The sequence below is a fragment of the Bos indicus x Bos taurus genome, chromosome 26 (genome assembly GCF_003369695.1).
Source record: "Bos indicus x Bos taurus breed Angus x Brahman F1 hybrid chromosome 26, Bos_hybrid_MaternalHap_v2.0, whole genome shotgun sequence".
NCBI classification, from domain to species: domain Eukaryota; kingdom Metazoa; phylum Chordata; class Mammalia; order Artiodactyla; family Bovidae; genus Bos; species Bos indicus x Bos taurus.
In genome coordinates this window covers 37,608,611-37,626,724 of record NC_040101.1, presented here as the reverse complement: position 1 = coordinate 37,626,724, position 18,114 = coordinate 37,608,611, and the positions used below count along the sequence as shown (strand labels likewise).

The 18,114-nt window shown below is 38.5% G+C and overlaps 1 protein-coding gene across 9 annotated transcripts in view; it reads right to left on the bottom strand.

Moving 5' to 3' along the window:
- The window catches only part of CPEB3 (cytoplasmic polyadenylation element binding protein 3), a 202,603-nt gene that overhangs the window by 97,735 nt on the left and 86,754 nt on the right, over positions 1-18,114 (bottom strand). For all 9 annotated transcript variants that reach the window (XM_027528969.1, XM_027528971.1, XM_027528967.1 and 6 more), the window contains one exon: positions 12,297-12,353. In XM_027528969.1, the coding sequence (XP_027384770.1) occupies positions 12,297-12,353 (57 nt within the window). The remainder of the gene's footprint in view (positions 1-12,296; positions 12,354-18,114) is intronic.

The window sequence follows — 18,114 nt, the reverse complement described above, 5'->3', positions numbered from 1 at the left end:
CAGCAGGAAGGCAGCCATCTGCCAGCCAAGGAGAAAGGCCTCAGGAAAAACCACCCTGCCAACACCTTGATTTTGGACCAGCAGTCTCCAGAACTGCAAGAAAACAGATTTCTTCTATTTAAGCCCCTAGTCTATGATATTTTGTCATAGTATCCCTAGTAAAGTAATACATCAGTCAATGGACATTTGCAAAGCTTTTATTCCTAACCACCAAGATCAAACAGCCAGTATTTCAAACCTGTACAGTCCTTGAAAATACACGGAAATTCCTTTTAGGATTTCCACAAATTTCCCATCCTTCAAGAGTTTGCTCTTAGTATTATGCTGTTGTTTAGTTGCTAAGTCTTGTCCAACTCTTTTGCAACTCCATGGATTGCAGCCCTCCAGCTCCTCTCATAATCCAAGATTAATAAAAAGAAACATCTCACTCAAATTTTCACTACTAATATGCAGGAGACCCGGGTTTGATCCCTGGGTTGGGAAGATCCCCTGGAGAAGGAAATGGCAACCCACTCCTGTATTCTTGCCTGGAGAATCCCATGGACAGAGGAGCCTAGTGGGCTACAGTCCATGGGGTCGCAAAGAGTTGGACACGACTGAGCTACTGCACTTTGCACTATTACTACCATAATATTCTGTCTCATTGCTTACAAAATGTTATAGGAAACTTACAGATCTTTAAGCAACCTTCCAAACAAAACAGGAATTACTTCTATAACCAACACAAAGATATTCTCCCTGATTCTGCTAGAATAACTTCATCAAGGTATTCTGATGGGCTTCCCTAGTGGCTCAGTGGTAAAGAATCCATCTGCCAATGCAGGAGACACAGGTTCGATCCCTGATCCAGGAAGATCCCACATGCCCAGGAGCAGCTAAGCCCATGTGCTACAACTACCAAGCCTGTGCCCTGGAGCCTGTGCTTCACAACAAGAGAAATCACCCCAATGAGAAGCCCCCACATCACGACTAGACAATAGCCTCCACTCAGCCACAACCAGAGAAAGCCTGAGCAGCAATGAAGACTCAACAAAGCCAAAAATAAAATTAATGTAGAAGAAGAAGAGCTAAGGTTAAAAAAAAAAAAATGAGGCTCACTTCAGTCTCGAGTCATTTTTCCCCCAAGCTTTTTTCTATGTATTAGCAGAATCCTCTCTCCTCCAACAAATGAACTGTAACAAATACATCTGTTCCCTGAACACAGTTGTTCAGGGTGAAGCAGTACAGGGATTCAGAGCCCCAACTCTTAGATATTCCTCCTCACAGTGGTCCTTAAAGTATCTCCTCAGGTGCAGGGGTTCCAGAGAACATGACTGAAAACTGAAGACTTATGCTCCACGGTAGGACAATTCTTTCTAGTTAGAAAGTTCTTTCTTATACTTGCCTCACAACTATTCTTAACCATAGTCACCAGCCCCTTATTTGAGGATCATTAGTTCATCTCCTTTTAGTTTTCTTTTCTACAATGAAGTTATAGTTAGCTATTCTTCATAAGAAACCATTTTCCATACCCCACATCACCCTTAACATCCCCCTTCAGATAAACCTAATTTTCCAGTAAGACAACACTTGTCTGTCCAGGCTTCTCAGGAGAACAAATACCAAAGCCCTTCATCATCTGACCTCTGATCACCTCTCAGATCCTCATTCCCACTATTCCACACATCAGACTCATATATTCCAGTCACACCAATTCAACTATTCTTCTGACAGTATCATTATAATATAATCACTTATCCAGTTAACATAAGGATCCAGATACCCACATCTTAACATCTGTTCTTCTCTGCTTCCTAGGGAACTCCTAACTCCCCTTTCCATTTCTATCCACTATTATTTTTCCTATCTTGTCCAAAATGGTCAATTCAAGGCTTCACTATACCATCCTTCAGTGTCCATGCACACCTCGTATTAATGTCTAAACTACATTTACCAAATAGGTTACTAATTAAACCTCTCAATAAGTGATATGCTATCAAAGTAATCACTTCAGAACTTTTAGGTCCATGTCTTAAACTTCTCACTGAAACAGAGAAAGGTCGTTTAAAATTTGATCATCTGACAAGATTTCTGTGGAAACAAACCTAGGAGGTAAACAATCTCTGCATGTCACTGCTGTCACTGGTTAGAGGGCATGGACGTGCACATGAGCTGGCATCCGTTGACGCCCCTGCACCCTCACACCTGTGGCCTACGAGCTTTCCACGGGAGTAACTACTACCACCTTCCTTTTAATTTCAGTAGCACATCGCTAAATGGCACACGAACTGACCTCCCCCAAAGCCACAAAATCAAGCAAAATTCTGAGGCTCCTAATCACATACCAGAGTATTTTATATTTAACACAGACCAGTCTGTCAAAATCAGGCCTGAAAATGCATAGGGCATGCACCCAAATATCTGGCATATGTTGCCAATAAAGCATCTTCACTATGCCAAAATCTCATGAAGCCTCTTTTACTCACTCAACTTTTAGACTGTTCAGGATAGCCAACACTTGCCAACCCTACACGTCTGAATCCCCAGATAATGTAGAAAATTTATAGAGGGAGGAGAGGGTGGAAAAAAACAGCTGCTGCTGTACCCAGGCCCCTTACTCAGCCTCTTTGGCTCCTCCCTACAAACAAGGCTCCTCTCAAGTGGGCAGGAGGGTTCCTTCATGGAAGAAAGTCATGGAAAGGAACAGACGTGAGAATGTGGGAAGAACTCTGGCACCACAGAGAAAAGCTCATTCCCCTCCCTGGTGCCACCTTTGGTTCCATTTTGATTGTAGAGGCAAGATTAAGAATTACTGCTAACTCAAAAGGAAAAAGAGGGGGGTATATGGGTAGAAGAGGGAAGATAAGAGACTAACATCTGTTAGGTGCGTATTTCTTTCCAGGTTTGGTAATCAAACATTGCACATTTAATCCTTATTGTTAGTAAAGAAGGGATTAACATGTCCATTTAAAATAAAAAAACACAGGCAACTTTGCCAAGGAAACAAATAAGTGATGGGTCCAGAATTTAAGCCCAGATCTGCCTGGTCCTTCCAAACTGCATTATTTCCACTACATTTGTCTGGAAAAACAACAAGAAAACAGTAACCACAACTTCAGTCATAAAACAAAGGTTTGTGTAGGCATGGAGACTAACAAAGAAGAGAAGGCAAAGTTTCAGGTAATAAATTTTCTCTCCAGATCATCTGCATACCAAGTCTTTGTTCAAGTCTCAGACTCACAATCTACATATACCAGAGGCTTAAGTGACAATGTGTTAAAATTCTTGCCACTAACAAGGGAGGTTATGTTCTGAAAGTAAAAGTGATCATTTTCAGAAATGCACTAATTCTCTACCATCAATAAAGCATTCTTCAGTTAATTGCTACTAAAGGAAACCTTAGTGATCTTTCCGGAAAAACCCAAAAGGACAGAAGTCATTGCTCTTTTTGGATTAAAGGACTGGTTGGCAGAACAATCTGTGTGTCTAAGCCATCGATGGCTATTTGCTGGTGGCATGACACCAGCAAGTTCCAGAAAATGAAGACACTGCCTTGTTTAAAACAAGGATGCAATGAAGAAAGGAATGACCACAATTCTCTGTTTTCTATCAATGGGCCCCAACAGCAGAAGGAAACATCACAGGGCATTCCTAAAATGTGCTGAAATCTAGAAAATGCTTTGAAGTCTCCAATTTTCTCTTAAAACCTGCAATAAGTTGCATAGATTGCTCTATCACAGAGCCATATTTTGCTTGGATAGGAGAATAATTCTGGAGTGAAACATGAAATTTTGACTATGTCTTGCAAACCATTTAAAGCATTTGAAAGGCAGAGAGAGGTCTGTGAAAGCACGCTATGAACTGCTAATTGCTAGATCCATACATGTCAGTACCATTTTCCAAAAGGAACAGTTAAATCTTTTAAAAAAATATTTTCTTTTTTTAAGCAACGTTTTTATTTATTTATTTTTGGCTGTATGGGGTCTTCACTGTGCATGCTTTCTCTAGTTGTGGTGTGCAAGCTTCTCATTGCAGTGGTTTCTCCTGCTACAGTGCACGTGAGCTTCAGCAGTTGCGGTGCACAGGCTTAGCTGCCCTGCGGTATGTGGAAGCTTCCTGGACCAGGGATTGAACCCCTGTTCCCTGCATTGGAAGGCAATTCTTAACCACTGGACCACCAGGCAAGTCCACGTTAAAGCAAATCTTTAGGAAGAAATTAAGATGGACTAGATATTCTCTAAGGCTGTTATACTGCGCTTTTCACAGTCTCTCTGCAATATCATGACTGCAGCCATGAAATTAAAAGATGCTTTCTCCTTGGAAAAAAAGCTATGACAAACTTAGACAGCATATTGAGAAGCAGAGATATTACTTTACCTACAAAGGTCCGTCTAGTTATGGCTTTTCCAGTAGTCATGTATGGATGTGAGAGTTGGGACACAAAGAAAGCTGAGCACCGAATAACTGATGTCTTTGAATTGTGGTGTTAGAGAAGACACTTGAGAGTCCCGTGGACTGCAAGGAGATCAAATCAGTCAATCCTGAATATTCACTGGGAGGACTGATGCTGAAGCTGAAACTCCAATACTTTGGCCACCTGATGCAAAGAGCTGCCTCATTAGAAAAGACCCTGATGCTGGGAAAGACTGAAGGCAGGAGGAGAAGGGGATGACAGAGGACAAGATGGCATCACCGACTCAATGGACATGAGTTTGAGTAAGCTCTGGAAGATGGTGAAGGACAGGGCGAAGGACAGGGAAGCCTGGCATGCTGCAGTCCATGGGGTCACAAAGAGTCAGACACAACTGAGCGACTGAACAGCTGATATATCATTCCCTCTCTTCCAGTCTCCCAGACTTAGTACCTACTCCTTGGACTGGGCACTGAGCTGGAAGCCAACAAACAGCTATGAATAGAAGCCAGTCTCTGCCCTCTTGAAAGCATACATATTAAAGTGAAACACCAACATTAAATAGTTAACTGCAAGGGTGATGAGTGTTATAAAAGAGAAGTCCACGTTCTACTGCTGACACAAGTGCAGGAAGCAAACAGGGAAATCCACAGGGGAAAGCAGGTAAATTTTCAGTTTCCTGAATCTTTCTTATTCATTTAGAGCACCCAAATCCTGATACTTGAGACATATTTACACACAGAGAGAACTTCTTCCAAAATCCAGCAAATAAGTCAAGAATATTTCAGACTTCACTTCTTTACAATATTTAATGCCAGGCCATGTAGACCAGCTATATCACTCTATGTTTTGGGAAAAGAGGATTTATTGAGCATTCAGGGCATAAACGAAGTGACAAGTAATATTCTCCCAGAGGCACTGAATTTGTGTGTTTGTGTTAAACTAGTATAAAAACAATATAACCACTTTTAACAATGAATTATTTAAAGCAAAGTTTATCATCTTCAACCTGAAGGCAGATGGTTCTAGCTCCATCATGTCACCCTAGCCAATTCCTAGTCTTTTTTTTTTAAATTGGGAGGATAATTGCTTTACAATATCATGTTGGCTTCTACCACACAACATGAATCAGCCATAAGTGTACATATGTCCCTTCTCAGTAAACTTGAGAAGGGACATATGTATATCCCTGATGCCTCATAAATAAATGTATGCTCAATAAATCCTCTCTTGAACCTCTCCCCCACCCTCCACCCTGTCCTACCCCTTGAGCAACCAGTTGAGCCCCCTATGCCTATACAGCAGCTTCCTACAAGGAGCAGATGGGGCAAATTGAGAAAGCAGGAGCACTGGCATACAACCACACAGTCTCGAACTCAGCTTCCCCATCTGTTAAATGAGAAGGTCAAAATGAAACAACAACGTCCTTAGGTCCCTACCACGTTCATGTGTAGCATCTATGCAGAACAGTGTGAATTCTGAATGCTTAAGACATATAGATCATTGCATGTCCTTCTGATTACTAGTCTGCTTTTTAAATCAGTCATCATTTATAATATATTCATTCCACAATTATATACTAATTTTATTTCTAAATCTGTTCAGATAGAAACAGGGATCTGGTCTTTTAAAAGTCCAAAATACTCAAAGACAATATCTTTGAGAATCTCAAAATAATTCCTTCACTATCTTATTACTCTGCTTAAAAAAAAAAAACAACACTACTTAGATCCACTCATGGTGAGCAGAAATACAATGTACTCTTCAAATTTTGGAAAATTCCATCTGAAATTCTAGCAAACCTGGCTTTATTCCCACTTTAGCATCAAAGCATCACGTGTTCCGCTCCCTCTCTGCCACTTCCTCTCAGCTGAGCTGCTCCCCAAGGAGATCACTCCCAACAGAGAACGAAAGGGAGGGGGAAGAGGAGTCTGCCTGGCAAAAAGTTCATACCAAAACCCTTTTACATTGCCCTTCTGATTCAACAAATGCGCTGGCAGCCCTCAGTTCAAGTAGAAATAGAGGCAGAGTCTTCAAAAATATTTTCAAGGCATTACTAACGAGGACAAAGTGGAAGGCAGCATAATCTTAAGCTCCAGGTTTCTTGGTGCGTCAGCTGTGTAATGTATTAGCTATAAATGACCTCAGAGTTTCTCAAGCAGATCAATGTTTTGTTTTTTTTGTAAATATATTAATTTAGTTCTTCAAACATCCAAGGTTTTATTATGGGATGCCTCAATTTATCAGTGTTTTCAAAAGTTTGATAAGGAAGAGTGATGGCAAACAATGATTTCTCCCTGTCAGAAGGGAAGCGACACTTCAAATGTCTTATTCACCTCTTAAAACCGGGAACAGACTCTAGTCACGAGGTGAGAAACATCAAACAATGAATGGCATGAAAAATTTTAATTTAGATAAAACTGAACCTATGTTACATTACAGAGCTATTGTCTTAAAAAAAAAAGCCCTCTACTCTAAATAAAACTATGCCCTCTACTTTCCAAACGAAGCAATATTAAAACCTTATTTGTACATGTGCCTAACGTCATCTAAATCTCACAAAAATACTGAGGTACTCGGAGTATCATAACTGTCTTCTTGTTGGTTTAACTAAAGAGATAACGTAGGAGATTCATAGACTTGCCAACCAGGAGCCATCCCTATTATATGACTCCTCTAAGATCTAAGTCCTCAGTTTTGTTCTCTGAAAAAAGGGGGATGATATTACTTCAAAATATTCTTAAAGCTGCTGTATTTTCTCTCACCATAGATTAGTGTTCACGTTCTAGAATGTAACATTATTCTAGTTTTTAAAATTCAGCCTATTCTGAGTCATTCATGTTGCTGAATGAATCAATAATTTGTTCCTCTTTATTGCTAAATAAAACTCTACTGTGTGAATATACCACAATTTGTTTATCCATTCTCCAGTTGAGGGACATATGCATTATTTTTAATTTTGGCTATTAAGAATAATCCTACTTTAAACATTCACATACATGCCTTTCTGTGGACATCAGTCAATTCTAAGATAGAACTGCTGCATTCTATGGTAGGTGTGTTATGTTTAACTTTTTAAGAAACTGCCAAACTGCTGTCTAAAATAGCTATCCCATTTTACATGCCAAATATCACTGTATAGCACCTTTGAAAGTGCCAAACATCATGAAAGATATAGCAACTCTAAGCCCCAAGGAAGGTGCATGTTTCGGTCAAGGGACAGAGGCAGGTAGCATTTCATGCAGAAAAAAAGATTCACACAAAAAGAGATGTAGTGCACCCCAGGACAGCCACTCTAGCCTGTGAGTGACTTGTAGGTGTGCTGCCTTAAATTCCATTAGGAAAACATCTAAGTACAACCAATGTAAGATATGTTCTGGAAGTCTAACATGCAAAGAAAAGGAAATCCTAAGGGGCAGCCATAAAGCTGATGCAAGCAATCACAACAGCAGTTCACCAGAGCATTACCTACAAGGCGGCTATGCTAAACTTTAAAAGATTTATATACAGCCACTCTAGTGATCAAGATCTCCATTTTACAGGTGAAGAAACCAGAGGCCAGAAGGTAAGAAGCTATGTGGCCCCAAAGTCACATAGCTTATAGAAGGTGGGACCAGATCTGTCTGATTCTAGACAATGTTTTTCTTGACTATGCTAATTTATTGTTCCATCTCCATGTTTCACAAGCCTCCTACCCTGCTTGGAAGGTACCTCCTTGAAGCTGAGTGATACTGTCCCTTAAGCCATACTATAGAGAAGGAAGGGGCAATGCATTCCAGTATTCTTGCCTGGAGAATGCCATGGACAGAGGAGCCTGGCAGGCTACAGTCCATTGGGTCTCAAGAGTCAAACATGACTGACTGACTAAACCACCACCAAGCCATACTATTTCCCGTTTCTAATGTACTCATCTGGCATCTTTCTGGTATTTCACTGTTTTTCCAAGCTGGTTCTCTACCTGAAAGAAGAGGAGCTGACCAGTCAAAAGGAACAAAGTGGATATACTTGGCAGTGATCTGCAGTGATTTTCCTAGAGTAAATCACAGCACCTGGCATTCTGGTTTTGAACCTTAATTTGAACATAACTTTGATTCATTTGACTGATGATGAAGGCACCAATATCCTTTTCTGAGGATCATCATAACACAGGAAAAAGCATCAAGGCAGGTATCAATCCCCTATAAATCCATAACTGCTAAACTCAACTCTATACCTAGGGTGTAATCACACACACACACACACACACACACACAAACACACCAAAGAAAACACACAAGCTACAGTTAAGTGTTAGAAAAAAATATGGCTAATAGAACTACTACATATATAGCTGGAAGTACTTTCAGTAGTCTCCTTCCTTCTAAAGAAGGAAAAATAAAACTACATTATGCAAACTTCTCGTGTTTTTGGTGTAAGGGCAAAGAGGATGAAAAGAGAGAATTATTAAAAAACTAAGAAAAAAATACATGAACAGCTTAAAAGGCAGGGGCATATTGTTTCAAAACTAACTACATTTTGGAAATAGCAGACAAGTGGCAGAACTTACTGATGGATCAGAATCTTCCCATCTCTGCTTCTGTAGTTACTTCTCTGATAGTTTAGGACTATTATTTTGGGGACCAGCCAAAATTTAGATGTGTCTCTTATGCTTCCTCCCCAGTGGTTGGTCTGCTAATTCTTACTAGATTCATTGTTTGTTTGTTTTAATATGTATTTATTTATTTTCTTGGCTGCATTGGGTCTTGGTTGTGGCACACAGGCTCTCTAGTTGTGTCACATGGGCATGGGCTCAGTTACCCTGCATCATGTGGGATCTTGGTTCCCTGACCAGGGTTCGAACTTGCATCCCCTGCATTATAAGGTGGATTCTTAACCACCAGACCACCAGGGAAGTCCCGATTCATGGTCTTAAATAGGAAAACTCAGGAGACTCTCTGGCATTCCACAAATATTGCCAGTCTTTCCACACTCTAAATGTCTAACCGGTCTACTGTTTTCTATAGCTACCCTCTTCTCCCAAGCTCCATTTTCTGGCTTCTAGATGGCATTGGCAGTGGTGATTCTGAGAGGAAGGTATAGCTGGAAAACATGCACTAGGAATATCCCCCAAATGGGACACTGGCCTATTAAAAGCTGGGGAGTGGAAATGAGATATGAAAATGCTCACCAGGACACCTCTCTCTGTCTCCTCAAGTCAGGAAACCTGACAACATGGTACTTTCAGGAGAGTGTTGGGTTTGAGCAAGATTAGGAAAGTAAAAGAATGGGAGATTTTCTGAAGATATAGCAAATGGCAGCATTATGAACAGAGCTGGGAAGCATCAATTTTGCATAGCAAAAAGGGGTAATAAAAAAACACTACCACTGACTCACATTTCCTTTTTTAAAAAGTTTAACCATTGATTAAACTCTCTTTAATTTTCTTAGCCAGTCCCTTCTGGCCTGAAAATACAGTTCAACTTCAACCCAGCCTCTTTGAATAATCACAAATTCTGAATTAATAAAGATTTACTGATCTGTGACCTCATCTCAATGTGATTTGTGACCTCATCTACATGAAGGCTGAAGGAAAATAAGTACAGACCAGTCACAGGACAGTAACTGCCAGGCTGACAAATTGTAGGCATAAAAGGGAAGACAAAAAATACACAGGTGTGTTTGTGCATGTTATATACAAGTTACCAGGTGGGCTGGGTCCAACTATACAAGGGAAAAAAAGGTTTATCACAGCAAATCTGTCAAAACCTATAGACCTCATAAGTATCTACCAAGGAGAATATTTTGTTTATTCTGATCATTTCAAGTTGAAGTCAACTTTGAAAGCACACTGACAGTGAGTAATGCAAACGTCAAACCCTGCTTCTGTTTATGGTTTACTCTCAGGAGCCTACAGGGCAGTACCCATAGTCATTTGAAGATGGATGTGCTCTGGTATCTGCCATAATGTTGTAAATATGCATAATTCATCAACATTCGATACAGATATTGACAAAATGACCCTTTTGGTACTTTAAAAAATATTACAGCATCACAGAATCTTCATTCTGAAAGCAATCATTAAGATGACCTAATTCAGTCTTCTTCTCTTAGAGATGAGGAAATTTCAAGGCTAAACGGGGGATTTAAACAACATGTACAAAGTGGAAAGAACAGAAATGAAATCTCTTGTTTAAAAGCAGAGATTAAAGAGAATCAAATCAAAGAGAATCAAAACCTTTTAAAAAGAAAAGTGTCCTTTAGCTTCATTTTTTACACAGAAAATCATAAATTATATCCTCTCCCTCTTGCAGAAGAAGACTTATACCGTGGCAAATTAGGTCTTTTCTAAAATACACACGTATTCCTTCAAGCAGATACACTATCATACTGTTCTTTCCCTTTACATTCAATTCTAAATCCCATCCTCTAACTGAAGCGCTCTCACAAAGGTTCACAAAATTGCTGTAGTTCAGCAAGCTAAGCATGTTTATTAATCCTCACCCTAAAATACCTACTTCTAGGAAAAAAGTTAGAGGTAGCAGAATCTAACTGTAAAGTGACCTTTCTTCTAGAAATTAAAAAATAGAGGGGGATAGCCTGGAATTTTCATTGTTTTCAAGACCCCTGAAAAGAGGAGATAGTAGCTATTTAGAACAAATGCATGGAACGAATTAGGACCGCCTTATCAAATAATGCCAGTGGTTCTCAGCAGTGCTCCTTGGAAGGCAGGCTACATGTCAGAACCAAGAGAAATATGGAATTTATATTTTAGAGATAACCTAAATATGCTCTAAGGAACACCAATGGCATTTCACCATCCTTACTCAAGCAAGAAGAGAAGAGGTAATGTTGTAGACAACAGTAGATTGATCCAGTATGTCCTCCTTGTGTGTTGAGAGTCAGCTTGTATGTCAGGGAGGATGAGAGGAGACAACCTGATATCACTCATTTGATGGAAAAGAAAACTTATATCCTGAGGGATTCAATGGCTTGTATTGTCCTTTGGACAAGGGACAATTTCCATTTAGGGACTGTTCTTCTGCAAAGCTATTAGGTCCACAGGCACTAGGAAGGAGAGTTGATGCCAGCCAGGAATTTCTTGCAGTATTATTTAATACAACGACTTTCTGGCTAATGAGGCTCTGAGGTTCCAGAGCTCAACCCAACAACTATACTGACAAAACTATCACTAAGCAGCAAAGCTACTGACCATTCCTATGCAAAGTCCACTAATGGGGGACTCCAGGTGGCCAGTTTGAATTCCAGGTGGCTATCTACCACAATGAGAAAATTCTGAGTTACAATAAGTTGATCTATTTATTCATACTGTCTAGCCCAGTCCCTCTCTCCTTTCATCTCCCACCTTCGTCCTGCCCTCCTTCCTTCCCCCACTGCAACAGTACACAGCAGAGGTCAGCAAAGTTCTCCGTAAAGGGCCAGACAATAGTTTAGTGTAGTCTTGGTTCTGCCATTGTAGAACACTAGTAGCCATAGACAATCCATAAATGAATGGGTGTGGCTGTTTCAATGAAATCATTTACAAAAACAGGCAGGGGGCCAGATGTGGCTCCCAGGACTGTAATTTTTCAGTCCCTTGTATACAGTAGCAGTTCTCAAACTTTAGCCTGCATCAGAATCACCTACAGAACTTAGTAATACACAGATTTCTGGGCCTCATCCTTAAAGTTTCTGATTTTGAAGATCTGCAGTGGGGACTGAGATTTTGCATATTTACTAAGTTCCGAAATGATGCTGATGTTGGTGGTCCACTGACCACACTTTGAGAACATACTCTGAAAGCCACTGGTATAAAATAATGGTCTTCACTGCAGTCAGTGGCAGGCTGAAATGTAATGAACAACTGAGAAAGTGGAAATTACATGCTGTCGATTGCTAATTTTACAGAATATTTCATATGGAGACTTACTGTTAAGTGCCATAATATTATCTGTTCCTGGATGATGGAAATTTATTCCCATGCGTCCTAAAAAATAAAACAATTCTGTTTTAAGCACAAAGAAAAGAATGTTTAAATATAATCACAAATATATTGCACAATATGAACATTACAAAAAACTAAAACAGATTAAACTATAAACAATGCTATCAAAGGCCACAGCAGTTACAGCAGTTTTAAATCAAGTCATAAAACATACACATGAAAAATCTTAAAACAAAGCCAAAGTCTCAATAGCAACAAATAAAATAAACCAAAACAAAAAAGAAGCTTCCATTATAATAGGAAATTTTAACGCATCTCCCGCATTCCAATTTAAACATGCCAACTCCCTGGATTACACATTTTATTTAAACAATTTACACTGCCCTTCAAATTCAAGCAGCAAAATAATGAATTCAAAGAAGTAAATAACCTTGAAGCTTAGAGAGAATTCAAAGACAAACATTTCAAAGCAGCTCAAAATGCAACATAATGATCAGAATGGCGAGCAGAAGAAAGATGTAAATTTACGTAACATATAGTGGGGAACAATTACTGGCCAAAAAATTTAGGGTTCCTGTGCTGCCCCTATCACTAACTAGTTAGATGACCTTGGACATAATACTTATGTCCAGACCTTTGTCCTTACAGTAACCAGGGACCAGATGCTTGTTTTTGTATGCTGTATGCCGTCAAGCGAAGAATCATTTTTATAAAGAGTTGTAAAAACAAACACAAAATTTAAAAAACAAAGAATAATGTGCAACAGAAACCATATGGCCCATAGGCCTAAAATATTTACTCTCTGGTCTATAAGATGCCAAGGCTGAATCAAATGTTTTAACTAATAGCCTCAGGGGTTTAAGAGTGGAAGATGTATTAATTATTTGGGGAAAAGGAGGTGGATATGATTTACTTATCATATTCTGAGGTATTCAAACTTAACAAACAACCAGTCATTGAAAAATCTGCCCTAAAAAAATCCAATCAGAATTTAAGAAAAGGGTGCATTTGAGACAGTCTCTCAATCTCTGACCTAGGAATATTCAGATAATGGTATGTTCCCATAAAGTAGGGATGTTCCCTAAATGTTTTCATAACTATAAAGGGCTATGAAGAAAACCAAGCAAGCCCAGATTTAGCTCATTCAACTTCTATTTCTTGTGCTACAATCATTTATGGTAAAGAATTGGTAGTTTATTACTACTACATCAAAAAATAGTTTTTATGTTTCTGGAACTCCTTATGTTCCCTAACATTAAGGGGCACCCCTCTCTGTAGTCCTCCAGAAGTTGGATCCTTTTTATACTCTTTCCATCAGGTCTTAAAACTTTTCAGCCTGGAAAGATGAAGCTGAAAGGAAAATCTGTAGTTTGATTCTAATTATCATCCTCTACACTGATTACTTCCAATTCAATCTTTCTAAAGATGTAGCAAAACAAGAGCCTTAGGCAATGTTTTGTAAATGAAAGTATCACTACTTGCTGAAAAGAAGAAAATTTTTGCCCTTCCTGGTATCCTTCCTACTACTGTTGGCCAATTCGAGGTCACTTTAATGATCTCTAGATCAAGATCATCCACTAAAGATTTTATGAGAAACTCCAGTTCAGTGTCAAATCCATCATAATCAATTACTTAAATGTAATCTATAATTTTTTCCCAACAATATGCAAATCCTTTCTAGTGAACTGCATATGGCTTCTTTAAGCTACTTTCTCTACCTCTTCAAAAATTAATGTCCAGATTATAAAATACATTTTCATTGGAGAAAACACACAATACAGAAAAGTGAAAAAAAAACAAGATCATCAACTAAAGACAAGCTCTGTTAGCATTTTGATTTATAGTCTGACAGTTTAGGAGTATATACGTGTAAAGGTTTATCTAAAATGAGGTTTATTTTATAATATTCTTTAAATTTAATATATTGCATGCCTTAAGTTTTATGGCTATTTGGGATTTTGAAGGAGAGAGAAAATATCAAAAGCAAAAGAAAAACTGACTCCAAACTCAGATGAGGCCATTTCTTTTTTCTTCCCTTTGTCCAACAAATACTGCTGTTTAATCAGCTGTGAAAATAGAATCAAGTGTGTGACATCTGGTGATTTCTGTTAATGCAGTCTGGTGCTGCCAGCGTGACATTTTGTCACCTGTCCATGGTTTGCTATTTTTAAATTGTTCTTGTCAGCTAGCTATCTTTTAAGTATAGTGTAAAATATAAGGTTTCGAAAACTGGAAGGCATACTTGGTTTTACCGAGTTAAATGATGCTGTGGAAATCTGAGACTGTGTCCCACTTTCCCCACTGCATAAGGCCTGATAAATGGGGGTGGGAGAGGAAGGGAGCAAGGTTAGAGAATAGGGTTGGAGAATACAGTTATTCAGACTGTAAACATCACAGTCTCATAAGCTCAATTCATATTCATATTTAAGATGCTAGTTATAAAAAACTGTCTCTACTGTTATTTAAAGTTTCAGAGTCAAACTAAACCTATACTTCTATAAGTCCAAAGTAAAATCTGGAATTTTTGTTATTTCGTAATTGATTATGAAAGTCACCTCTTCACTTCTGCAATACCATTATGAGATAGGGAACAACTGCTGTATCTTTCTCTAATCATTCCCATATGTTCTAAAAAGTCAAGTCCTTTCGAGACCTTTATGTAACAGAATGTGAGTGCTCTGTTCTAGAAAACATTATAAGACAATGCACATTCTATTGGATTCTATTTCCTACCAATTTTCCCAATAAAGTTGAAGAGACAGTGTCTCAGAAAAAGTATCTATAAGATAAAATAATGCATTAGGTAAGAACACAATAAAATGGTGCTTCAAATCCCTTTTAAGGGAAAATTACAAAAGTATGGTACTATAACACTTAAAAATATGTTTCAAAGAACCACAAAGCAAAAGAAATGAGGTTCAACCTGAGGTCAAATCCTAGTTTCTTTGCATACTAGTAGTGAATAATTTTTGGTACGTTATCAATTCCTTTGTGCCTACATTTTCTCATTTCAGGCTGTACCCTAGAACAATTAAAGCCAGAAATTTGCAGAGGTATACCCAGGATTAAGTACCCTTAATCTTTTTCTTACTCTCAGGTGATTATAGTGCTATACTAAAAGGATCACTGGACAAATTAATGGGAGGTACCTACTTAAAAAAAAAATCACTCAACTTCTATGTATTGTCTTCCCTTTTGTATAGAACAGAAACTATCACTTCTTGCTAACTTAGAGCCTGTGCCCTAACAGTTTCTGCAATCAGCTAACTTTTATACAAGACGGACTGATATGGACCAAAGGGAGGTAGTACAAAAACAGAACTGGAGCAGTAATTCAAGTAAGTAAAGAGACCGTATACTCTTCTGAATCAACTAAACGTAACGAAGGTGCACTTTTTCTAAAACAAGGTGACCTCAACATTTCAGAAATGGAGTCAATGTTCTGTAAGGCTGTGTAATGCTAAATGTTTCATCAGGCACTACCCCCAAATAGCCAGCCAAGCTTACTCCTCTGCCACAACATGCAGACTAAGTGGGATGAGAGGAAGGTGATTCCATCCTGTTTTCTTGCCATGGTGCCCGCTTGTGCTATAACAGCCAGGCTGAGGGGACTTCATAACGTCACCTGCCCTGCCCAGCGCACGGTTGTTGGTTTTTCCCTATTATTCTTCTCTCACGTCACTTAGTCCTCTTTGAATTAAAATCCCAAGAGAGGGTATGAATAATCAAACCTAACGTCCCTGAGTTTTCAGAGGGGTTTCCCCAGTAGCTAGGTAAAGCCTCTTCATTGGTAGGAACTCAAGAGGGTACAGGGATGAACCTTTCCCTTACCTCTAATCATAACTCTCTGATGCCAGAAATCCCTCTAATTCTCATAGTCAGGAGAAGAGTTAGCATTCCCTATGTCCACTAGAAAAGAGGACAGAGGACTACTCTTCCTACTAAGGCCTCACTCATCCTTTTCCCCCTCGAATTCAAGAGAAAAGTTGAATAAAAGGATTTCTTATTGAAAACATTTATACAATGAAATATCACTGTGCACTTATTTTCATCATGTTTACTTTATATACATCATGAAGTACTTCCATTTTGCAGGAATGTGATATCCTACTTAATTATATTTTTTTTTACACTATTCAGATAAAAAATTTTGGAAAGCCAATAAAACCTAGGAGGATTGTTTTTCTTTCTCCTTTAGGTAGTTTTTTATAATGACAGAATGCTTATCCTTCAGTAATCACTACTTGCATCTATGGCAAAGACACAATTTTGACAGCTTGCATTTGAAAGCCTTTAACATTTAGCTGCAGCCTAGCTAGAAGGAGTAAATTCTGTAGGGATAAAAAGGTTTACTTTATTACCCAGGTTTGAATGGCTGTAAAATCAGAAAGGCTGAGTTGAAATACCTCATACCCTATAGAGAGAATATAAAATGTTTGGGAAAATGTTAATAATAATCTCTGTTATCTCTAGGTAGTAAGGTTCAGGTGTTTTTTCACTTTTCTTTTGTCTTTTTACATACCATTTGAATGTCTTACAATGAGCGAGAATGTATTTTTTTCTAAAGAAAACTGAAATCCAGAGCAAAACACCAAAACAAATAAGCGCACAAAAAACCAATGACTCTCTAACTTGAATTTAGAGACCCTCAAAATAGTCTTCAAGTAAAAGAGGATATTAATGGCAGGAGGAAGAAAAGGATAGATAAGGAGCAGTGTTTTTGGACAGACTCATACAGAAGTCACATGATAGGTACCCTAGCCTATCACCTTTCTCTTAAAGCTCGATTCATCTAGATATTGCCATTTTTTGACCCAGAGACCCTCTCTATGAATTTACCTTAAAGAAAAAACTACATGCAAGAATTCATCCATGGCAGCATTGCCTACCTATAATGGAGAAAAAGCTAAAAACAACCTAAGAGTCCAAAGTTAAGGTCTATTAATAAATTATAAAGACCAGATAAATAGAGTGTTTATTATGCAAGGGGAAAAAAGATACACCATCACAATATTTCTTTTATTTTTAAATTATCTTTTAGTTATTATACTGTGCTCCACTTTTAAAGTAAAAAATTACTGAAAATCTTTCCCTTAAAATGCTGGCATCATAATTATGTTTTTAGAAGTAATAAGGATCAAACATATGGTGCTATAACCAAATGGAAAAGTCTCCCAGTTGGAAAAAGGAAGCAGGCAGTTCAAACACCCTAACTAGGGGACAGTAACATGGAGACGTAACTGACCATGGGAAGCAGATCATTCACAGGAAATCACTGTGAGTGGTATGAATTGTGAAGCTGTAACCATATTGAGACTGTAAAAATGCACATATTAAATGCCTTTCAACTTCTTAGGTCATACTGTATCTTAAAGTACAATTCAAAAGCCTTTTACAGATGAAACCTCACATTTGTAAGTGTACTGGAGAAATTTATGCAGAGGTAGCTGGACAGATAAGAAAAAAGGGCCCCAGCGTTGGGGCTGGGGGAGGGAGGTTTGAGAGAGAGGGGATATATATATGTATATATATATCTTTGTATGTATGTATAGTTATGACTGATTCACAATGATGTATGGCAGAAACCAACACAACATTGTAAAGCAATTACTCTCCAATTAAAAATGTAAAAAAGGGGGGCGGCCACCACAAGTGGAATAAGTTATTTACCCTGTCCCACAGTAAGGTACCCTCCATGCACTTTAGCAGTGCTACTCTCAACAAAGCACGACAGCTCCTGCTTAATCAATATTCACAAAACTCTAGAAAATTATTTTATAGACCATAATCTAACATCCTTTCA